This window comes from Callorhinus ursinus, unplaced genomic scaffold, assembly GCF_003265705.2.
Source record: "Callorhinus ursinus isolate GAN/ISIS: 27379988/994484 unplaced genomic scaffold, GSC_fseal_2.0 scaffold5, whole genome shotgun sequence".
Taxonomy (NCBI): Eukaryota; Metazoa; Chordata; class Mammalia; order Carnivora; family Otariidae; genus Callorhinus; species Callorhinus ursinus.
The window spans coordinates 78440842-78465749 of NW_027397067.1; the positions used below are offsets into that span (position 1 = coordinate 78440842).

The following is a 24908-nucleotide window of genomic DNA, read 5'->3' on the forward strand; positions in this document are numbered from 1 at the left end:
GGGAGCCTCACTGGGCAGAGGCGATAGGGAAGTGAGTTAACAATTGGGAGTAACGGGGATCGCTCTGTCATGGAAGACGCATCAGGGACAGACAACCATAGCCGTTTCAAGCCTATCTCTGCTCTCCTTCTCTGCTCCATGCCTCAGTTTCTTCAACCGTAAAATGGGTATGCAAAGCAAATGGAGACTTATTGGATGTAATAACAACAGGAAAAGTAAGTTGAAAGCCTTGTTTACAACAGTAGAAGTTCCTTTTGCTATTCTTGGACTAAAGACTGTTGTTAGAGGAAGGCAGGTGGGCTGGAGCAAGGCATCAATCTAAGAGGAAGAAAAAGAGGGAAGGACGAACGTGGGACCCAGTAAGGTTTTTCAGTTCTTGGGTATTGGTATTTTATAATGAAGGACTGGCTGCCAGATATAGGGCATCAACCAAGTGGGGCATTTCCAAGCTGCTTCTTCCAAGAGGAAAGGTCAGTCTTTGATGAATAATCAAAGTTCAGTCTTAGGCAACATAATTTTGCCAGCTCCAAAGCTCCAAAGTGGGAGAACGGCCCTACTTTTTTCTGTTGGAAGGCTTACTTCCTGCACCGGCTCTGTTGGAGGGCAAGGGTCAAACTGGGACTGTCCACTCTTGGTTCAGCCCTACAATCTGTGGCCAGAGGTGTTCAGAGGCAGAAAACTGAGCAATGCGTTGGGGAGAGTGGGAGACGTGGTCAGACCCTGGAAAACCTCCAGGCTAGAACGTGAGGTTTTGGGTGGGCCAGAAGTGGCTCCTCTTTACCAGTTACCCTCGCTAATGAGCACCAAACACCTGCATCAGCGCTTGGCACCATTTTACCCCCGATGCCATGGCCTGCCTTATCTCTGGCTACCTTCCCTCTGGCCCAGGGCACACCCTGCTCCAACCACACTGCCTGCTCACCGTGGCCTGAACGCACCCCGCTCCTTCCACATACCAGGCTGTGACCAGACCGTACATCCTCCTTGGAAGGCCTTCTCCTTCCATCTTCCAGCTTCTCTTCTCCCTCTCGTCACCACTTTGGGCATGTCTGCTCTCCACCGGGGGACAGTTTAAGGAGCCAACATAGTCCCCTTTGTTTCTGATGATTCTTTAGAAATGTCTACTCTGCTTCAAGGGTAAGTCTATCTTCCTGTCCTTGAAGTCGACTTGACCTTGCACACACCACTCTCAATGCACCACTGGCCAGACACTGTTCCTACAACCCTCCTCTGCCTACATTCTGAGTGTTAGGCTTCTCCATGTTCCTAGTAACCACGCGGTGGTGGACGAGTCGTGGGGATTCGGTAACTCTTTATTGAAAAATCTGGTGACTGCATCAATGAGAGGCGCCCCGGGCCTCAATAACTGGACTTCCCTTACTGGGCTGCTTACTCCAGCCCCCACAGCTCTCCCACCACCACCGCAGTGGAGCCAGCAAACACAGCCTGAATTCTGAGCTCAGCCACTGAAGTGAAAAGGAGAGAAAGCAAAGCCACTCATTGAATGTGTCTTTGGGAGAATGATTTCTTTCCCCTCGTTGATCACAGAAATGGCTTCAGATAAGGTTAGGGAAGCTTCTAATTAGGCCACAAGAGGACTCTTCGCCTGGGCCTGTGTAATTACAGATGATGGGCATGGAGGGGCTTCTCACGCAGGACCAAGAAGAGGCCCTTCATGTGAGCAAGGACACAACTGGGCCCGACGCTCTTTCAAGTGAAGCTGCCTGAAGAATGCTCAGCCACTCACCTTGGCCACCCCTGCCACACTTCTCATCCTCGCCAGCCACTCACCTTGGCCACCCCTGCCACACTTCTCATCCGCGCCAGCCACTCACCTTGGCCACCCCTGCCACACTTCTCATCCGCGCCAGCCACTCACCTTGGCCACCCCTGCCACACTTCTCATCCGCGCTCTAACCCTGCTCCTTTGTTCACTCCTGTCCCCCACCCGCTCTGTTTATCCAGCGACTGTTATATGCAAAGGGGTATGCTGGGCTCTGGGGAGCCACAGATAAATACAGCCAGTCCTGGAAGAGGCAGATGGCTCAGTGACCGCCATTTATTTAGAGACTTATAATACACCTACAATGTGCTATGAAAGAGATACATACTGAGTGCTGTCAAAAGATCACGGAGGCTTCCTGGAGGCGGTGATACCTGTGCTATGATCTCAAGATAAATAAAAGCCTCTATACATTCCCCGAACTAACCATGTTCCCTAATACCCAGAGCCTTGCAGTCACAGCAGATAACCCTCTGTAACGAGCCAGGTACCTCTGGGTCCGTGGACCTCCACATTCGAGGGGAGAAGGCCAAAGCCTGATTCCTCAGTGGGGATGCTTGGGGGCCCTGCAGTTTGGGGGGGGCACCCTGGGGAAGGGAAACCAGGCTGAGGAGAGTCAGACTCTGTGCTCAGCCTCATGGCATGGCAGATCGGGGCGTCCCAGCTGCATGGACATCTCCCGGGTAAGTGTTTGAAACGCAGAATCTCCCGCCCTAGCGCAGATCAAATTGGAATCTGTATTTTAACAAGTTTTCCAGGTATTTCGTATGCATATTCAAGTCTGAGAGATTCTAAAATTGCACAGAGATATGGATGTTACCCAAACGCATTGCCTTTAGCCGAGCTCTGGCACTCCCTGGCTACTCTAAATGACCAGAGCTGGGAGGTCCCTCCAGAGTTCTGTCCACAGGGGACTGTGGCTGGCCAGGGAAGAAGTCACTGTGATCACAGGGGACAAGCACTCACTACACTTTTACTTTCCTCTGCTAGGGAGCTCGGCTAAAAAGACCTACATGCCCAAACATACACACCAAAGCAAGGATTCAATAAGAAGTCATGTAACATCCTTGTCAGTGGGATCATTGTTCTGAACCACATCACAGAGATGTTTTCAGTCTTAGGCAAAATAATTTTAAAAACCCTCAGACAAGGCAATTGGCCAAAAAAAAAAAAAAAAAATCTACACAATTAAGTAGACAAAACAAGCAAAACCCCAGCCACCCCAACTGGTAGCTGTTCATTTATGCCCAATAACTAATTTTTAGTATTTCCTGCTAGGAGGGTACAGCTCGAGGAAAGACCATTCAGCAATTCAGGATCTCCTAGAAGTGTATGAGGGCAACCCAGACAGAATCTTTTCTATGACAACAAGTCCAGTCTTGCTGAATTCTTTAAAGAAAATTGGCAATTGCTTTCAGGTAGTCAATCAGCATGTGTTGAGCCTGTCTCTTGTACCAAAGCATGAGGCTGAGTTCCACTGGAACCTTCCCATTTGGGTAGAGAGCACACCGCCATCAGACTGCACAACAGGGACCTTACCCTGTGCCCCCACTCACATCTCCAGCCCAGCCCCCACCACAGGCTTCCTGTGCTCCATGCACTTCGCCCTCCATGCACTTGGCCCATCCGCTCAGCTCAGTGGATCCGTGCTCTGGAACTGTGTGGCTGTTCCTTCCCTGTCATCTGGCACACTCAGACCCCTTCACAGCTAGCCTCCCGGAGAGCCGGGTGCCTGTCGTCTTACACCCGCTGGTCGAGCCCCTGACCGTACTGGCAGCTTCTGAACAAGCCTCTTCCTCCTGAGGCTGCTAGTCCTGGGAACGTGTCTCCATTGTATTCCCAACAGAGAGCAAAGTGGCCAGCATACAGTAGGTGCTGAGTAAGTGTTTATAGGATTCAGTTGGAATAAAGATACATGCAAATTGCTCCATGACTACAGAACTCTATGTTTGCAAGTTCTTTTAAATCAGAGAAACCTTTCCATGCCTACTCCCCACCCATCCCCTTTGATGGACGGTTCCCCACCTGGTGTGGCTAGCCACTGGGTGGCGATGTCCTGCCTCTAAATGTTTGGTGGGCTTTGAGTGCCCCTTGGGGGGATGTTGGGGAGGGGGCTCTGTTTCTGTCACTGTGAGCATTAGGGCAGCTCTCTAGCAAACAACAGAATGGGCTGAAGCCCACCCCCACTCCCTGGTTCCCTCCCCATCACCCACTGGTATCCCTGCATCAGTAGGCTAATTTGATTGCTCTGTACAAAATTAAGCCTGCAGCAATACAATCACTCAAAACCAGGGGCAGCATCCCTGCAGCTTGGGGGCCCGGCGCCAGAGGAGGAAGGTAACCCATTCGTTGGCTTTTCATGACACGTATCGGATAGACTCATTGGCACCCCGAGTTCTCACCTGAACCACTGCAGGGACCAGATCATCAAAACAGCAGTGGCCCCCGAGCCCACCCCTTAGTGGTTCAGAGGAAGCTACCCTTCAGAGTCCTCTGTGGCAAAATGACTGGGGACACATCTGTGTGTTCCCCTGTATTCTCAGGGCTGCCGGGAGGCAGTGCCCGGTGCCTGAAGGTGGGAGCCAGAAGCCAGCAGGTGGAAGCGGACGTTGTCATTGCTTCAGCTGTAAACGCCATTAGCCACCTTTCTTTTCTGCCTCAAGACACACCCTCCTCCTCCACACAGCCCCCAGCAAGCTCGTCACTCTCCTGCCTGGCTCCCTGTCACCTGGGGGTTAGCCCAAGCTCTGCACACTGTGCAGGGCATTCAGGCTCCCCGTCAGAGCCTCAGTGACCCCCGCCTCCCCTTCTGAGAGCCCCGCTCACGGATGCACACTCACTGCCTGACCCCAGGTGCTCCCCCAGCCTTGCCTTCATTGCCTGCCCTGTCCTCTTATCGGAGGCCATGAGGCTTTCTCCCACACAGCCTCCCCTCTGGGGCCCACTAGCACCTGCCTCCCCATAGAGAGTTAGTGACACATCCTCCCCGGGGCCCCACAGCCACACGCATGTCTGTGTCCACATCTGCAGCCTGCGAGGCGCACCAGGACAGGTCCAACAAGGGACAGAGGTACCGTGTGCACGTGTGAGCTCATTTCACCCTCAGAGCGGCCCACCACACGTGGGAAACCAGCCACCCAGAGGGGACATGGCCTGTCCAAAGTGGACAGCCAGCCCGCACCCTCAGGACAGCGCTGCGCAGCTCACACAGCAGTGGACTCTGGCCACTGTCCCTCCGTGGCGCGCGACGGCACAGCAATGCCCAGGGCTTGGTCAGATCAGTGAGTGAGCACGTCGACCCCTGCCTCCTTCTGCAGATGAGCCAACGGCCTTGGGGTGAGGACAGCTGCTCTGGGGTCACTGGCTTCCTCACCTTTGGTAGCATGTAGCATTCTTGTGACGCATTAGTGCATTCATTCATTCCAGCAATGAACCCTTCTAGGCACCGGAGCTTCGAGAGTGAACGAGTCACCCCTCTCGGCTGTGTGCCCCCAAGGGAAGGGGGTCTCTGCTGAGTCGCACGGGACCTAACACAGGGCCTGGCGAAGTATGGGGACTCACAAAGCGTTTGCTGCAATGAATCAACTCTCTAGAGTAGTTCCCACGGAAACACTGACCCTTTGTGGTCATGAAGACAAGAGCAACATGGGGGCCTTTTAACCTTATTCCCCGAGGGGCATGTGTGGCACCGGAAACTCTTTATGGCCAGGGAAGTGACAAGCCAGAGGGCAGTGATAATTGTACCAAGCAAGACAGTTAGCATTTTCTCCATTCACTGCCCTGCCGGGCCGTATGCAAAGACTTCACAGACTCTACCTGTGTTCTCTGCAAAGGATGATTCTGCTTCCCCGGATGGAATCCTGGTGGGGAGGGCGGGCTCCGGCGTCGTGGTGACCAGCAATGACCCTGTTCGGCCAGTGCTGTGACTCTGGGCAAACAACCCACCCTCTATGAGCTGAGTCCTGATTCTCCATCCCGTGAGAACAACGGGATCCCTCCCTCCATAGAACAGCTGTATACATTACATGAGGAATGCGCACCACGCACATAAAAACAGCAGTCAGCAGCCAGTCAGGGTACGAGCTTAGTGACTCAGAGAAAAAGAGGTTAAAAAAACCGAGCCATTTTATCTCCACTTTACAGATATGAACATCAAGGTCCATAAAGTCTAAGCAACTTTTCTAAAGTCGCACGGTAAGTAGGTAAGGAATTCAAAGCCGCTGGCTCTGATGTGACCACTTTTGCAACATGTCATGACACCCCATCACTTCCACAGTCCCCCAACCCACTCATCACCCAGTGAGGTCTAAGAAGAAACAGGGAGCAGCCCCTGACCTGTCCAGAGGAGCGAGCACAGCAGGAAACTGAGGCAGTGGGCAGGGCGCTGTGCAGTCTGGAAGTGTGAGCCCCGGCTCCCTGCACCACTCACTGGGGGTGCCCCGGCCAAGCACTTCCAGAAAGGCAAAGTCTCAGTGTTTACTGGGAGGCCAGAGGAGAGTCTTCAGGACAAGCATTTAACCTGCTCCTGGCCCCAGAGCGTGCCACGTCAATGCTGGCAGTCCTTGCTCGTGGAGGTGTGGATGCTCCGGTGAAAGCACCGCGGGCTAGCCTGTCTTCCTGGGCTTCAGGAGAGAAGCTTCTGGAACCTGAGTGAAACAGGCACTGCAACCAGCAGAGAATCCATAGGGCACCCCATCTCTTTCTGCTCATCATGTTGGTAGCGACAGGAAAGATGGTGGGTGTGGTATATAACAGCTATTAAGAGTTGGCGTTTTTTTAAACTGCTAAAACTCAACTTTCGATGACTTACAGATTGCAAGTGTCTCCTGGGGACACTGAGGAGTATCCAGGCTGGGAGGGATGGGGCCTGAGGAGGGCCAGCCCTGGAGGGCAAGGACAGCTCTGCACCGCAGACCCGTGAGCCGGGCATTCACAGGGCCCTCTCGTGAGCTCTCTCCTGTCTCCCCACAATAACCACGACACACAGATGAGAAATCTGAGGTCCATTAAGATCCTATATCACACGTCCGGGATCACACAGCTGATGTGCAGAAGGGCTGGAGCCTGGACTTGAACCTGCAAAGCCTATGGGCTTTTCCAAGGCAATGCTGCCCTGGGTGCCCTCCGGGGCGGACGGGGGAGCTGCGGCCCCCCGAGTCTTTGGCCCTGTGGTCAGCTTAGCCAGCCCCCTGGTGCACTGCATCCTCCGCCTCCGCCTCCGGGTTTAGGGAGTGGATGCTCCACACACTGGCATCCAAGTCCTCGGCCAGCCTTAGGTTTGCCTTCCACACTCTGTAAATGGACTTCTTGTGTCCTTCACGTGTCCCCAACTTTATTAGGAGCAGTGCCTGTGATGTGACTCCTTGATGATCCCACCCTTTCTTCAGGGCTCACTTCAAAGGGCTTCTCTGTCCTAGACCCTCCCCCACCCCAGCGACAGGCACCTGCTCTGTGCTTTGCCTTCCTACTGGACTGCCGTCTCTCCACAGTAACACTGAGCTTCACTGACTTTATAACGTGCTCTAAAGCAGGGGTTCTCGACCCTGGCTGCACAGTATACTCATCTGGGGAGTTTCTTCTTTCTACAATTTTTCTTCCAGTTTTACTGAGATATAACATTATTGACATATAACATTATGTACATTGAAGGGGCTCAACATAATGATCTGATAAATGCATCTATTGTGAAATGATCACCACAATAAGGTTCGTTAACATACCCATCATGTCCCATACTTAAAATGTTTTCCTTGCGATGAGCACTTTTAAGATCTATACACTTAATCACTTTTAATTACACAGCACAGTACTGGTAACTTTAGTCCCCACACTGCGTGTTCTATTCCCAGAATTTGTTCATCTTATAACTGGAAGTTCGTACCTTTTGACCACCTCCACCCATTCCCCCATCCTCTGTTCCTATGAGTTAGGTTTTTGTTTGTTTGTGTTAGGTTTCACATGTAAGTGAGATCATATGTTACTTGTCTTTGTCTGACTCTATTACACGTAGCAGGATGCCTTCAAGATTCATTCACATTGTTGCAAATGGCAGGATTTCCTTCTTCTTATGGCTGAGTAGTATTCCACCATACAGATACACCACATTTTCTTTATCCATTCACCTGTAGGTGGACACCCAGGTTGTTTCCATGCCTTGACTATTGTGAATAACACCGCAGTGAACACGGGGATGCAGACGTCTCTGCAAGACAGTGATCTCATTTCCTTAGATCTATACTCAGCAGTGAAATTGCTGGATCATCAGGTGGTTGTATTTCTAAGTGTCTGAAGAGCCTCCATACTGTTTTCCAGGGTGGCTGCTCTGGTTCCCATTCCCACAACGGTGCTGGAGAACTCCCTTTCCCCCACATCCTCTCCAGCACGTGACATCTCTGGTCTTCTCACACTGTCACAGGTGTGAGCTGGTATCTCACGGTGGTTCTGATCGAGCTGGGGAGATTTTACTGAATACAAATGCCCGAGCTCCGCTCCCCCATATTCTGTCTCACTCGGTTTAGATAGGACCTGGGCAAAGGTACATCTCAGAAGTCCCAAATGTGTTTCCACTGTGCAGCAAGGGTTGAAAACACTGGTGTGAGAGACGACGATGAGACAGTCTTCTGAGTCCAGCTGCCAGCCCTGATGAGCACCATCACCAAGCCTGACTGCCACACTGGTTTCCATCTTCATTTGCTTCTTGATACGTAAGGACGACGTGCAGTACCCACCCAGACCATCCACGCAATGGGATGGAAAAGTGTTCCAGAGACTGCAATTAACAGCAGTATGCATTTGCCAAGTGCCTATTTAAGGATGTATTCTTAGTAGATGCTCGGTGAGTTTGGGGCAGATGCACACTACTGTTTCCTTCATCAGCATCATCCCGCTGTTAGCCTCCTGCCATGGCTGAGGCTGTCTGGCCACAGGCATTGCCCTCCAGGAGAAGCACATGGTTGGTAGTCAATACATTTTGTTAAATGGATGAGTAATAGACAAATGTAACCTCAGCTCCAGGGACAGAGACCTGTGAACCTGTTTATTTTTTCCAAAACATCTAGCAGAGAGCTAGACATACAAGAGAGGTCTAGTGGACACTTAGTAACAAAGAATGGCAGAGTATCTCTTCAGTTTCAGGTCTAACTGCGTTTATAAGCCCTGTGCTCTCATCTCTGATTTCTACATCGAGCGGGGACCTATGTTGGTCCTGTATCACAACTGCCCTTTCATCCCACAGGGCTGGTTTTTTAATTACCTGTAGCTCTGAGCACAGCTGAGAGAGTGTTTCCTCAACAGCAAGGGGCTCTAGGAAGAAACAAAAGATGCACAATAAAATGGACACCCACTGAAATGCGGTGGTTGCTAAGTACAATAAAGAAGCATATGTTCAAGTTGGCATTAAAGTCACAGAAAGAAACACAACTCCCAAGGACTCTCCTCCTTTCTATTCCAACTTCCTAAAGGGGTCATATTTAAAAAAACGATAAGACTGATCTGGAGCCACGTGACTGCACACTAGATGAAGGTCAACATCATCTCCTGGATGCCTCTCTGAGAAACAGAAGGCCTCCACGTTCACACAGCACTTTGTGTGATTCAAAGGGGTCCCACATTCTTTTGGGATTTTGCAGGTATGTGCACGCAGGTGTGCACACACCTGCACATACACCCATGTGTGTGACACGTGTGGGGCATGGATTCGGATCTCCATCATACAGGTGAATGTGGGGAAGCACAGAGAAGTGAAGTGAAAGAGCTGAGCCCAGCTCCACCGACTCTGAAACCCACGATCATCACAACCCATGGAGGAGCCTGTGATCTCAGCTCTTATCAGCAGGAACCTCTGGCCTCTGGCCATTTGGGATTCCATGTTCGCAGCTCTGCCTGTCTTTGAACTCTCTCATGCAGTCCTATGATGCTGCGGTCAGTGATTTGCACTTGGCTTTGGCATGAGTTCTACTTAAAATGTTGCTGCCCAGGTGAGTGGGGGCAGTCCCTCAGTGCCTCCGGATCCTCACTGACGGCCTGATGACACATGCCTGTCCCCCCCAGCACTTTCGTCAGCTGAGTCCCACCAGGCACAGTGGACTTTTGTCATGGCTCTGTCCCTGGCGTCTGGCACATAATAGATGCTCAATAAAAGTATGGTCATAAATGAATGAGCAGACACATTCAGTGCCTTTGGGTAAAAAGAAGTTAAAGCCAGAAGCCAAGGAACACTGCACAATCTCCATTTTCCCTGTGAGCAATGTAAACGGGCTCTGATTCTGTGTGCGTCTTTTTGTGTGTATAACATTTGAACCTGAAAAAAAAAAAAAAACTGCAGCTTCACGACTGCATGATTCAAAGAGTAGTGCCTGACTTGTCCAGGGTGTTAGAGCTAATAAGGCCAGAAGGGAAGATGGCAGGACAATTCATCAGCAGCAATGCATCTACTCCTTCACCCTACCTGCCAGGCACTGTGCACAAGGGATCTGACGGGGGCCTCTGCTCTCAAAGACCCTGCATCTAGTGGGGAAGAGAAACATGCAAATAAGTCATTGTCGTGTGGTGTTTTCATTGCAGGAATGGACACTGTACAAAGCCCTAAATCCTGCCAAAGCCATGACTGTCTCAGTAGGTGAGGTCTGGGGTGTGGGTGGGGAAGCTGAGGCACGCTGGCAGGATTGTGCTTAACCTTGAACCAGGCTCAGGACCTGGCTTCAGTTCTGGAAGCAAAGGGGCCCCAGTAGAGGACTGTTAGCAGAATCACACTGTGTCACCTGCTGTCAATGAGTGGGATGATCTAAGGGATGCTGCCCCAAGGAGCTCTGTGTAGGAGCTCTGTGCTCTTGCTTTGATTCTGCCCTGTATTGCTGTGTGACCCTGAGCGGTCACTTGCCCCTCTCTGAGCTTCGGTTCTGACACCTGTCAGCAAAGAGGGATTCAGGCCCAATGATCTCCATGATGTCTGATGATGTGCATGAAGCTATTTATCCCCAGAAAACCAAAGATGATGGCTGCTGAGAGGTTTCTATAATCATGCAGATTTTTATATATATATATATATATATATATATATATATGCATATATACACACAAATACATAATATATATGAAAGATATATACAAGTATATATTTGTGTATATATGTATAGTATATACAGAATATACATATGTTCTTTTGGGGGTTGTTTTCCACTCTTGTCAGTTGCAATCCTGTAACTACTTTGCCTTCGCAAGCAACTTGACATTGTGTGTAATAGTGACAGACGTGTGGCAGGTGTTCAGTAAATGCCTGCTGGGTGAATGAATGCATGAGTGCACGGGCCTCGGGGTGCTCCTGCCTTTTCTTCCTGCATATGCACGCCCGAAACTCCCTCCTGCTAGAACGAGGTAACGCGGAGAAAACGGACCTGGAATGGCACCTGTCACTGGGACACTGACAAAACCGCAAGCTTTCTCAAGTCTGGCCCCACACGGGGCAGGTGGGCCGCCGGCTTGAGGAGTCCCCTGGGCCCAGCCCCTTACCCAGCTCCATGTGCGGCAGCTCCGGGATGTCCCTCATGATGACCAGGAAGTAGGCGCGGAGCCCCCGGTAGGCGTGTAGGAGCAGGAAGCACAGCTCCCGGTGCCACCGGTGTGCGCGCAGCATGCAGTTCTCGGACGGCACGTAGAAGCTCCCCTGCGGGCGGGACAGACACAGATGCTGAGGGCCACCCCACGGGGCATCTCGGAGAATAGCTGTGCAGGGCTTCGCAATCCCGGAGAAGAGAGAGTTTGAGTCCCTCCCCCACCTCTTCGTCTGGGAAAAACACTGCAACCAGTCGAGGCTCTGTCTTATGTGTTCATGTTAAAATAATAATAATAAAAAAAAAGCAATAGTAAGAGTCGTAATAACAATAAGGAGCAGGATGGTACCGACCTGGAAGGTCTGAGACAACCTCAGGGGACCCACTCCCAAGCCCTCGCTCCCTGGCCCTGCACGGCGCATCACAGGAGATGGGGGATGGGCAGGAAGGTTTCCTTTCGTGGGGAGAGGAGGAATTTGTAGAGATCCTCGTGGGAGTTGGGTGAGCGGTACATAATGCCGAGAGGAAGGAAGACACACTGCTGCTAAGATGTGAGGTTAGATACTCAGTGCCGGCAGTGCCTTTGGGGGCTCTGCACATTGTCATTTGCTTGCAGATGTCGGGCCCAAATGGGGTTTGTGCGATGAGGGAAAGGTGGCCAAGTCCACCGTGTACCCGGAGAGCCAGACACAGTGGAAGAGAAGATACAATGTCTTGGGGTAAATTTCTGGAGGGATTGGTTTTGGGGGCAGAGGAAAGAAGCCCCCAGGGAGGGCAGCAGAGGAGGGGGGTGCCGGTACTGGGCTGGAGAATTCCATGGATGTGGGACCTGCCTGTCCATCTACTGCTCACGCAGCTGTGAAGGGAGGAAGCCAATGGCTCTTCATGACCCCGCACTGCTCTCCCTGTCCTGCCGTAGGCAACTCCACATGGGGAGCTGGTAGAAATGCCCCCTCTGGGTTCTCATGAGCTGGTGATGTGGCAGCCTCCTGCCTCATTTGGTCTCCTTCCTTGCTGCCATCAATGAGAACTGAGTTGGTCCACGGGGGCAGGACAGGTCTGATAGGGGTCAATGGCCATCCGCATGTCATCTGCAGTCCCAATGGTGCCATGAGGGATGACCATGGGTGTGTTGTACTCGTGCTAATCACGGCGTCATGATGAGTGGGTCACACAAGGTGCTACACATCGGGAAAGCGGGATGCAGGTGTCACCTAGCTCTGAGATGATCATAAGTCAGGTCCCTAGGAAGAAGACTCTTAGACAGAGCTGTGCCTGCAGGAGATCCTGGGTGTGGGGTTGGGAGCAACTCTGTGGGAGAGTAGGATGGGGCAGAGGGAAGAGCTACACCACACTGTCATGCAGCCCAGCAGAGACCTCGGTCCCTCCCACGAGGAGCTCTGGAGCTACAGGGCCCGGTGGCCTTGGAGGAGGGGCCAGGTCTCTGCACCCATGCATTGACCATTACTGAGTATGGGTTACCTCGGGAACAGGTGTGCTCTTGGTCAGCAGCAATCTCCAGAAAGAGGCTTGGCCGATTGCTGTTGGCTACCGACATCCTCGGCAGTGTGAGGGAATGAATGACTCGGGCCTGAGAAGGGGACCTGGGCAGTGCACCACCGCATCCACTGGAGAGGCCCTCAGTGGACCCTCGGCTCCCCGGGGGCTCCACTGAAACCTGCATTCCGAGGCCACCAGCTCCCTTTTGATTCAGGTTTATGAGAGACATTCAATGAGGTCTGGAATCAAAAGACTTTTCCATTTCATAAGCAGAAAATCCAGTCAGTTAGGCACTCGAGGTAATCCATGTACTCTGATTTGTCATCGTTCCTAGTATGTTAGGAACAGAAGTTAGTGCAGTTGTAGAAAGACAAGTGGAGCTTGTGCATAGCAGGGTGTGTGTGTCGGACCCCCCAGACCTATGGAGCAAGAAGGAGTCCACTGTTCAAGAAGCATCTACATACGCCCCTTACCTTGATCTCTCATTTGCTGTTCAACAAACAGCATACAGAACAGATGCTCTCATTTTGACTTTCAAAATGAGAATAGGCATATGGTAAAAATCTCAATATTACCAAAGGAAACACAACACAAAGTGCCTCATTCCCCAGAGTCTGGTAATTTCTTGTGGATCCTTCGAGAATATGTCCATATGCGTATGTGCATAGATGTTTTATGTGCATTTAATATACGAATGGGTGTCCTGGAAACACACACACACTCGCAAGTTGAAAAATGCCCTGGACGGTTCTTAGTTCCTTGCTTTTATCACTTACCATGCCCCCAAAATTCTTTCTAATTAGATCAAATAATAAGTGGTAGGAACTCCAATTTCTATTTCATACATCAAAAGACTGTGGGTCAGAGAATCAAATGACTTGTACCATTTCACCCTGCTTTGCCCGCAGAAGAAGTGATTCTCCAGTTCAGGTGCTAAAGGGGGGCAGTACCTTCCCAGTGTGCACAGGCGCCCTGGAGACCATGCCTGGAGGAGGACAGATGTTCCACCAGGCCTGCCTGCTTTGACGGAGGCATTAATTTAAGTCCTGCAGCGCCTCCAGTAGCTGTGACTAAGCAGAAATGAAAGCAGACGGGGGTTTAACAAAGGCATCAGATCCAGGAGCTAGGAGTCCCCAATCTGATTGCTTCAAGCAGCCCTGAGCATCCCGTTTCCTGGCCCTGCCACCAGCTCGCAACTGAACTTTCTTGTCACCAATGCCTCTGATGGAAAAAGCTTTGGGACCTATGGAAGGCAAGGGATCTTGGAAGTCTGATATTAACTTTGACTTTTAAAACTAGATGTGGTGAGCAGGGCACCTGGGTGGCCCAGATGGTTAGGCATCTGCCTTCGGCTCGGGTCATGATCTCCAGGTCCTGGGATCGAGCCCCGTGTCAGGTTCCTGGCTGGCTCAGCAGGAAGTCTGCTTCTCCCTCTCCCTCTGCCTCTCCCCCTGCTTGTATGCTCTGTCTCTCTCGCTCAAATGAATAAATAAAATCTTTTAAAAAACAGATATGATGAGCAGTGGGTGTTACGCATGATAAATTACTAAACGCTCCATGTGAAACTAATGATGTACTATAAGTTGGCTAATTGAATTTAAATAAAACAATAAAAAATAAAACTAGATACTAATAGCATATGGATTTTTCTCAAGAGACACATAAGATAATCTTTGGGGAATCTTCATAACCCTGATTCAATATGATTATTGAGGTAATATGAAGTCAAAATGGTAACCCAAAGAGAAATCCTGAAAAAAAAAAATGCATGGCTTGAGATTATTATCAACAAATCTTGTTCCCCATAAAAGAGTCGACAACATAACTTTCTGAAAGTGAGCGAGCTGCTGCAGAATCCTCTTAGCCACCCCCGCCCCCCCTCCAGGGGCCTGCAGAGCCAGCGTGGGAGAGCCCACGCACCTCCACGGACCTTGCACAAAGGACGGGTCGTACGGCACAAACGCCCCACACACAGACAGGAGCCTCGAGCACTCCCTTTCTCCCAGTCTGGCACGGAAACCCTCACTGACAAGCCTCACATATTGCCAGCAGAACAGTAGGCTGCACTTGAACTCACGATGGGAGGCTCCAGGCCAGGGCCCAGCCCACAACAGGCACACAAGGGATATAAGGAGGGGATGGTCATGACATGGCTTCTTAGGGTGGCTGTTCAAGATCAAGCAAGACTATTCCGGTAGAATGCAGACTTGTGCGACGTCCCAGGGTAATGTCAGTGGGCAGGACAAGATGCACCCATCGATGGCCTCCAGGATCATGCCTGCAGATGATGCGGCTCAAACATCAACAGCGATCCACTTAGAAACCTATACAAAATGGGTTTTAACTCAACTGAAGCTCCTTGGGCGCTCTGCTGGGACATGGTTTGGTTAGAACACAGAATCTGGAGGCCAGGAGGCCTGCACCTTGCTCATGGATCAGCCACTCACTAACAGTGTGACTGGGCTAGCTCCCCATCCTCTGAAGTGTCCATTTCCGATGGGGAGTGGGGACAGTAATAAAGCCAAAGTGCTCACGAGAGTGCCGGGGTTACATTCAGTACTTAATAGGTGTTAGGAAGGTTTGCTTTTTACTTCTTCCATTATCTAACAGACAAAGCAAGCCTGCCATCAACTTTGACCTTCCTATAAATGAAGGTCACATCAGGTCATATCTACATCTCCAGATCTAATTCCTGCCCAGGGCTCTAGATCTCTGTTCCAGAGTGCTAGTTGGGCAGCTTGTCTGTTGCCAAGGAAGCATCTTCAAAGGACCTAATTGCTATCACCCCGACCCAATCCTTCTTTCCCTCTGGTCGCCCTTGGTGGACCCATTTGGCCCCACATCCACGATAACTGTGACGTTCTCCAAGGCTCCAGGTTTCTTTCTCACCTCAGAATCTCTAAGAAAGTCTTGAAGATTCTGCCTCTACCATGCTCTTACTTCTGCCCTAGTTTGAGTCTATATTGCTTACTTTCATTGTTAAAGCATCCTTCTAAAGGGTCTTACTACGCTGGTCTTACCTTCCACCTGTAGCACTAGTGTGTGCAGGTTAGTTTATAGCGTTACCCACTGTTTACAAGATAAAGTTCAAGTTCCTTAGTATGGCATTCAAAGCCTCGAGTCTGCACCACAGTTCCAGGTCCTCTGCTGCCTCTTGCGCCACAACAGATCTCCAGTTGCCTTTCTCCTTTTAAGGGCCTGTCCCCTGGCTGCCTGTAACTCGCCACCAAGACTCGGGTCAAACGTCCTCTCCTCTGTGAAGCTTCTCCATCCTCTCCCTCCTCCCAGATCCTTCACACACCTCCTTAGACCACCACGATCTCTCCAACCTCCCTGAACACGCTGAGGGTAAAAGCAGTTTGTCTTTTGTCTTTGAACCTGAAAGAGCACCTAGAAATTTGATGATCAGGGAAACAATAAATGAATGAATGAGCTGTAGCATCCTCTGGGGGGTCTCGAGAACACAGGACAACACGGGCCTGGATGGAAGGTCCAAATCACCGTCACCTCCCCCTTCTTAGAACCGTCGGTTTTCACGCAATTTGGGGATTGGGATTGGGATTTGCTACACTGCCACAAAAATCATGCTATTGAACTTTATGTCCTATATATACACACTTATTTATGCTTTATATGAGATACGTACACAATCTGATATTTATCTGGTCCGTGGTAAGCATTGATAACTTTTCATTTAATACAAACACGCCAGTGAAAGTTAAGACACATTTTTGAATAGAAATATCAGTACATCTTCTGTGTTACAATTGTGGGAGAACGCATAAATGGAATTGGGTTTTAATATTCTGGATGTTTATTTGAAATAGGAATGCGAGTTCTATCAGACCTCGCCATCTAGAATTCTATTAATAGTAGCCACTGTTCAGTAGATGCCTGCTGTGTACCTGGCATTATGTTTTGGTCCCTGGATCCTTCCTCTCGGTAATTCAGGGGGTTTTTCATTATTATCTTATCTTAAATTGAGGAAACTACAACAGCTTTAATAAGCAGCTGATGTTTATTATTTGACCCTATTCCACGCCAGGCATTGCCTCAGGGCTCTACATGTATTAATCATTTAATTTTTTTGCCACCCCTATAAAATAAGTACAATTATGTCCCCCCATTTTGTAGCCTGGGAGACTGAACCCCAGAGTGGTAAATAACCCATCTGTAGGTCTAAGGGCAAGCAGGTAGTGGATCAACAACTCAGACACAGTCTGGGCGGGAAGGCTCACAGCGCCGAGCTCACTCTGGGAACTGAGCTGGAGGAGGTTTATATAGTATTAGCCTTTGTTTCCATGTCCAGGACGCAGAAGAGTGAAGCCTCTAACCCCGGTTAGGGCCCAGGTTAACAAAGGAACCCCACTCTATACATTGCAAAGGGAATCAAAGCCCCCTTGGGCTAGCCTCCGCTTTGCAACCAACTAGCTGGGATCTGGGAAAGCAGTTTTGTCTTTCTGTTCTTCCATCTGGTTGGCCCCAGCCTGCTGTTATCCCGGGAGCAGCACGATTTTGTGCCCCCACACCCGGGCTGTTGTGACCAGCTGTGGGCTGAACACCAAGTACCTCTTCCCCAAAACAGCTGAACTGTAGAAATCACAGATGCTTTCACATCTAAGCTGCCATGACTGTCCTCTATCCTGGCAGCCCACAGGGTTCCTGGAGCAGGAGAAAGGGGAGCCGGTCGGGCGTGGGGGGGCCGGCGACGGGGTGGACAGGCCCTGGTCTAGGTTACATTCTCATCCGGACGTGTCTCCACTCTACGTCATGTGCCTGTGGCCTGCCCTCCACCTGCATGTCACTCCAGCACCGAAGGATCCAGCAGGTGGCTGCCGAGTGACCACAGAGAGCTCTCCAGCCACAAAAGGAGTGAGTGTGGCTTAAGGTTTCTCCCCCTCCCTAAGTGTGCTGGCCCCACAGCTCCCCTCCTGGGAATCAGGGACAGACTAGGACTTGTCAACTCCCAGCTACCTTCGTATGGGGGCAACGCATCCATGCGGCTGCTGAGGCAACAGTCAGAATGAGGAAGTGCCCAGTCGTGTGGCTGAGAGCTGCGAGAGCTCTCTAAAGGGCTATCCCGGGGAGCGGTCGCACCAGGTCCCAGCGAGGGCGTCCAGAGGCACATGTGCGTGTGAGAACACGGCTTCTCCACTCTTGCTATGTTTTCAACGTGCAGGGATGCCCATTAGCATGACACCCCTGGCTCCTCCCTGCCCATTTGCTGGGCATGTGGTGAGTCGGGGGTCAAAAACTGGGATCTTCCTTGTCTTTCTTCTTGATAGCAAGTCCTCCCTGGGAGGCACTTGTCTCCATCCCCCTCGGCTCTAGGGGAGGCCTGGCAGAGGAGGTGCTCAGCTGGGGAGGCCCGCACATCTGTCCAGGACTGCTGTACCTGACCAGGTAAGTAGTTCATTCTGGAATTCAAGATCCGAGAGCCCCCTTGATCAAAGATGTAAGCTACATGATGTCCTCTCTTGGTTTGATCTCCAGTTCGTCTTATTGTCTTACTTTCTGATTGGATCAGCACTGGGGTGGAGAGGAGACGGTCTTACTTTTCAGTCCCCCTCACACCCGGTGGCAGATCTGATCTCCTCTGAGGATGGAGTCCCTGGTGCTCACACTGTCCCGCTGTGGACACCATACTGCCTGGTGCTCAGGACCAGAGGGAGCCCACAAGCAGAGCCACTCGGTGTTGGGCAGAAGGCTTCAGAAGACCAGGGGCCATTGTTTTCATTCCTGATTCCTAAATATTAATTCTCTCTTGTGTATAAGCCTGTTTTAAACAACATTTTTTAAAAAGATACCATTTTGATTCAGCTTGCTTTTACTTGTATTTTGTGGGGACAAAGCAACAGAGTCCCATACCCATTTGGTGAACCTGGAATTACAGGAATGACCTGGGTGCCAGGGGACACATCTGACCTTTGTTACTCCCCAGCTCTAACACCTTGGACAGGGACTTAGGTGCCCTCACAGGTCAAGAGTGAGGGTGAAGGGGGTAGTTCTCTACCTTCCGCAGAGCACAACAGATACGCAGCCTTAGTCTTATGGTTATTACAGGTAAGAATTCCATAAGAAACCTTCTGCTGATGTACCTCATGGCATTTCCTTTGGTAAACTGGTCAATTCCTATATTACCAAGAGATTTTTGACCTGTTTAGAACTTTAAAAGGCAATAATTCATTAGTAATTAAATAAGTTGATATATTGACCCTAAATAATTCATCACCATCTTGTAAGTTACCTTAACACCTGTGATGTGTTTCAGGTGAATGCATATATATTGCTGCTATTGATCTTTTTGACTTAAGAGAACTACATTTTCACATGATGCTAAGGCACATGAGTCCAGGAGAGAAGAGCAGGACATGGTGGGAGATGGACAGGTGGGATCTGGTCATGGAGGGTCAGGCATACCATGTTCATCAAAACTCAATTCTCAGGAATCCAGAGACACATAAGAAAGGTACAAAATGTGTGCCATTGTGCTTGTCAAGTTGGGGAGGGGAAGGCATGTGCTGAGGCTCTTCTAGGATGCTGGCTTCTTACTAGCTACTGCATCTGGTCCTCCAAACCTTCAGGGAAGTCGAAATCATATTGTAAACTTACAAAAATGGAATGAGCCCAGAGAGGTTAAGTAAATGGCCCTTGATCCCATGATTACTAAGAGACAAGTCCAGGGTTCCAATACAGTATAGCCATGCTTTCTCATCGCACAGGGCACTATTGCAAATTCACCAGAATCAAAGTCTTCCTAACTGAGGGCAAGACAGTGGGAACAGGGATAATGGCTATCAGAAATGCTGGATTAATTATGCAGTATGTGAAGGGTCAAGCGGTTATTACACCCATCTCCAAGAGGCCAGTTCCAAGACCATAAACTCCAACGTATCTGCAGGATGAGCAAGCTGTCAATCTCAGTGGGACACTGCGACCATTGTAACTGTTTCTACTTTGGAAGATGGAGTGGTTCACTATGGTCTCTTCAAGGTGTAAAATTCTATGCTTTTGTGATTTTAATTATGAAAGGTATTAAATTCCTTCAGCTAACACCAGGGCAGACATAGACTCAGCATCTGTAATTTTTCTGCTACTGGGAGCTATGAGGTCTCTCATGTGGATTTGGTCCTTGTCTCTCCTCCTGGTATACCTGGTAGGCTCTTTCCATATGGTTCACTCGTAGGGAATCTAGAATGTAGACCAGACAGATCAGCACTGAACATGGATTCTATGTTCTGAGCGCAAACATACAAACACCGATGTGTCTCCTCATAAGCCTCCTTTCTGAGATGCATAGAGCACCCAGACTCATGTCCAGGAGTGAGATGGGGGAAGCAACAGTGACTGTCTTTCTCAGAAAGTCAGATGTCCGGTACAGGGCATGGCTATCGCTGAATGAGGTAAGCCTGATCCCCAAGCCCACACTCCTAATCACTGCCAATTCCTGCCTCCCTACAGAAAATGCTCAGTGAATGTGGGTCCTCTCTTGGCCCCTGCTGAAACAGACGATTCTGTTCTGAGAGATTATTAAGGCAAATGGGAGGCCACCACATCAATATTACCATATTAGAATGTTTACTTCTAACAGGTAATTGCTATTATAGGAAACCAGCTCAAAGCAGTACGGCTTTCATTGGGATGATCATGGCAATAGTAGAAACCAAAACAAGAGTATTTGCATAAGATATTATAGTTAATCTAGAGCTTTTAAATCAACCATGTAAGGTATAGGTCACTATTAGCCTCATTCTATGGATGAGGAGGCAGGGGGTGGATCTGTCAGACACAGTGTCGGGAATTGAGTTTCCTATGAAAAAGAAATTGTCAAAATTAATAGACCAGGAATAGCAGGGAGGACATTAGGAGAAGGAAGGGAAAAATTAAGGGGGGTAAATCGGAGGGAGAGATGAACCATGAGAGACTATGGACTCCGAGAAACAAACTGAGGGTTTTAGAGGGGAGGGGGGTGGGGGGAGGGGTTAGCCCGGTGATAGGTATTAAGGAGGGCACGTACTGCCTGGAGCACTGGGTGTTATACGAAAACAATGAATCATGGATCACCCACATCAAAAACTAATGGTGTATTGTATGGTGACTAACATAACATAATAAAATTAAATTTAAAAAAATTAATAGACCAAAAATAAGCTGAACACATTTTAAGTAAAATTTGGATCACTTCTCTGGCCATGTTGCAATCAAATACTGCTGTGCAGTTTTCTTACTTGCATTTGCCTCAAGTTCAACATGAAGCTATTAAACGTATGGCCACCAACATGACTGCATGGACATTGCACTGTGACATTTCCTAATCGAGGCTAGGGCATTTGACTTGTCGTCCATGCTGGTCTGCATCTATTGACGGCTTCTTATGTGGTAGTACTCTGGCCAATGTGGTGAGCACCTTCTATGCGGTACAGAGCCCACCACGTATTTGTGATGCTTTCCCGCCTCTCCTGTAATAAAGGCAATTATTTCCAAGCGCTGCGGTGAGGAGCAACTAAGACGGGTCATGGATGCAAGATGTTCAGAAGAGCACCTGCCAAAGAATGGGCAGCCGGCAAAGAACAGATCATCGCACTCTGGGGACACCCAAGAGGTGCGGGAGAGACAAGAGCCCTGAAGGGCAGGGAGGACGAGGCAGCGTGAGGATGCCGGCCATAAGACCAGCGGCCATCCTGTGCACAGGCCGCCTCACTTTTCTCTGAGCTGGGGAGATAGAGGCGTAGAAAGAGGATATAAGAGGTGGCCAGGACCCACTTCCCCGCAGTCTTCCCAACACGGGTCACCCTCCGGCCTTTCTCTTTTCAGTATTGTACACAGAGCCTCCAGATGATGTGAAGGGGCCTCTTTACCGCTGCGTTTAAAACAAGGACTCTGCAGACAGTGGATTCTTTAACTGAGGTGACTGCAGTCGATACATGACTCCAGTGCAGAGAATGCTGAACACTCCACATCGGAGAGCGCTGGATCCATCTATCGAAACATTTCCAGCATTGGCACTTCCAGTTTCTGGTATTTTACTTCCATTTGTTCTTCATTAAAAGCAATTCCCCAAACTGTGCACAATGTTCAGCAATTTTGTTAGCAGTTGGCAAATTGGATTCTTAATATTTAATCTAATTGAGAACAACATTACACAACTCACACTGAACAAGCAATTTAGTTGTCAGATCATCATAAAACCCCAAACACCTTTCTGATGAATGTAGTTTTACAGTCTAGCTGGAGGAAGGCTCAGATTTAAAGAAAAAAAAATATATTCTCCAACTCTATCAGCTGTATTCACATCTCTTAAAAACCACCAGTCACTACATGTGATGTTTTAAAAATGAGAGATGGTGCGTTGTGTGAAATAAGCATCTGGTCCATCAGTGGGGTCAAACTGAACTCAAACACTAGCTTTGCAAACCATAACCTCGTCAGAGCTGCACCCACGTACACACCAAGTCTCTCGATTAAAAACAATTTTGGGATGTGATACCATCTATAAGATTGTTGACAGGATCAGTTCTATAACAAATCAAATGCCTGGTAGAGATTAAGTGCATTATTTGGTTACTTCATAAATAGTAGATACAATGAATAAAATAATATTCTTATCATGATGGTTAATTCTATTATTTTTTTTAAAGACTTTATTTATTTGACAGTGAGAGACACAGCGAGAGCAGGAACACAAGCAGGGGGAGTGGGAGAGGGAGAAGCAGGCTTCCCGCTGAGCAGGGAACCCGATGCGGGACTCGATTCCAGGACCCTGGGATCATGACCTGAGCCGAAGGCAGATGCTTAACGACTGAGCCACCCAGGCGCCCGGTTAATTCTATTATTTTTATTAATCCCATTATAGTGTTACAGAGCGTCACCTCGGTTTTCCTCATCAGCAGATCACACTCGGGAGCTATAGGAGGTGGGCAGATGGAGCAATGGAGGAGGGAGGTTACGTTCTGTGTGTTGTTTTCATTTTCATGTAATTCGCTTTTGTTTTAAGTGATGTCTTCAAATCTTTAAGACTTGGCTTTCGGATCTGGCAGAAACATCTTTTGGGGATAGGATTTTAGCTTGTTGAGGATACAATATTGAGGGAGTTTATCTCACTGGCAAGCTGGTGCTTGTGGATTTAAGCAAGAGAAGGGCAGGTGCAAGAAGCGAAAAGAAACGGGAGAACAGTAGCAGACTGTCCAGAACCGTAAGGGCCGTGGGCTCACCGAGGAGCAGAGAGAAGGCAGCAAGCCCCACCGGGCTGGGGCCCACTTAGAACAGGAGGGGCTGATGGACGTGAGCGCCCCATCCACCCTGGATGCTGCGGCCGGAAGTCAGCCCCCAACCCGACCCAGAGACTCTGCTTGTGGCCCCCACTCCCTTACAGAAGCCCCTGCTCCAGAGACCAAAGCCGGCCACACTCCCTGTGGCTTCACCTGGCCTGGCCTTCACTGCCCAACACCAGCCTGCTCTGACCCTGAACCTGGCCTCCCATCCCAGGCTGCCTGCCTCCAGATTCGGCGCCTTCACCTCCCCACACCCGCGTCCCAGATGGCCAGCCAGAGCCCCATGCCATCTCTCCCAGTCAACGAGACGTCCTCCCTTTTGGGAGCTACTCTGTCATTTCCTCGACTCAGATGCTGCTGCTAGGAACACTTCTACTCTGAGGCAGAGAAACCTCTTTCAAGGAGAGTTTAGGATGTTTTTGAGCCTGAGTATGGTAAATGTCACTACAACAAGCAATATTCTGGAATTAAGTAGAATGCAGGAAATGTTAACATGGTGCCCAAGCCACTCATGTCCACATTTACTCAAGAGTCATTTAGTGGCTGATGTTTCTGGGCCAGGCTAGGGAATAAAAGGATTATTGGCATATGATTTCTGGGTGCAAGGCCCATGTGGTCCAGTGTGTGTGGCAGAGATGGGACGGTTTGGGTACCGCTCGGTAAGCGCTAGGATCAAGTTTACACACAAGGCCACGTGGCACAGGGTAAGTCATCTGCATCCATCCTGGGGCAGTCAGGGAAAGGCCATCTTATTATTTAAAAGAAATCAGTGGTTAAAGTAGGAGGCGGAACATTCCATAGGTGAAGGTCAACCTTTGGCAGAAGCAAAAATAAAATCGAGATGATGTCGGCAGAGTGTACATGCAGGGACATGTACACATGACCCATGAAGATGGGTTTAGGTTTTGAGGCCGGAGGCAGCACCAAGACCTCTCTTCGTTGTCACGAAGATGATTTTCAGGTTCACCAGCTCACAGGAGCCAAGGGGAGACAGCGTAGAGGGAAGAGAATCCAAAGGAAGCAGGTAAGTCTTGAAGCTGTGTGTTGCGCAGCGGGAAGCATCCGCACAGGAAGCGGAAGAGGGACAAGGGGAGGTGTGAAAAGGAGGATCCAAAGGTACTTTACTGACAGAGTCTGCGGGAGCCTGTCTCTGGCTTCGGTGTGCAAGGGAGGAAGGGGCCCGGTGACTCCGAGCTTCCCGGACACTCACTCAAGTCAGCAACACCGAGCACAGGCCCGGGTCCCAGGAACAGGGCCCCAGCTGAGGAGACGCAGCGTCTGAGATGAAACCTCCGGACCCCCATCCCTGGGGCTGGCATCCCAGCGCCATCGTTCACAGCCTTCCTGACCTCGGGCCAACTGATCTCCACAGGCCTCAGTTTCCTTATCTGTAAAATGGAGGAAATACTACTAGCTCCTTCACAGGGGGTGAGTGAAGAGTAAATCCGAGAATATGCACACAGCCTTAAGATGGGCTGGAAAAGAGTAAGAACTCCGCAAAGTTTGGCGAATATTATTCTATTAATTAACTGCAAGCACGGAGTGTGGCCTGAATATGAGCCATGGAACCACAGCCCTTATGTCTCTGTGAATTCACTGCCAGGATCACTGGAGACAGCTGGGAGGTAGCACACCGAACACTTGTACTGGGAGGCTTCAGTTCAGCACCCGAAGATTACCACGGGGACAAGCCTCGGCAGGTTACATCCACCCTCGGGGACCCAGGCTCCCCTTCTACGAGAGGGGTTAACCCATCCCGGGACTGTGATGATATTCAATGGAATACCAGGGCCAAAGGGCTTTGGG

General features: G+C 49.9%; 1 protein-coding gene across 5 annotated transcripts in view; it reads right to left on the reverse strand.

Moving 5' to 3' along the window:
- The window catches only part of FAM135B (family with sequence similarity 135 member B), a 271496-nt gene that overhangs the window by 29142 nt on the left and 217446 nt on the right, over positions 1–24908 (reverse strand). For all 5 annotated transcript variants that reach the window (XR_012378374.1, XM_025871527.2, XM_073893243.1 and 2 more), the window contains 2 exons: positions 11291–11444; positions 9036–9085 (listed from right to left, as the gene is read on the reverse strand). Coding sequence is in view for 4 of the 5 variants with exons in the window: in XM_025871527.2 (XP_025727312.2) it covers positions 9036–9085; positions 11291–11444 (204 nt within the window). In the remaining variant the exon portion in view is untranslated. The remainder of the gene's footprint in view (positions 1–9035; positions 9086–11290; positions 11445–24908) is intronic.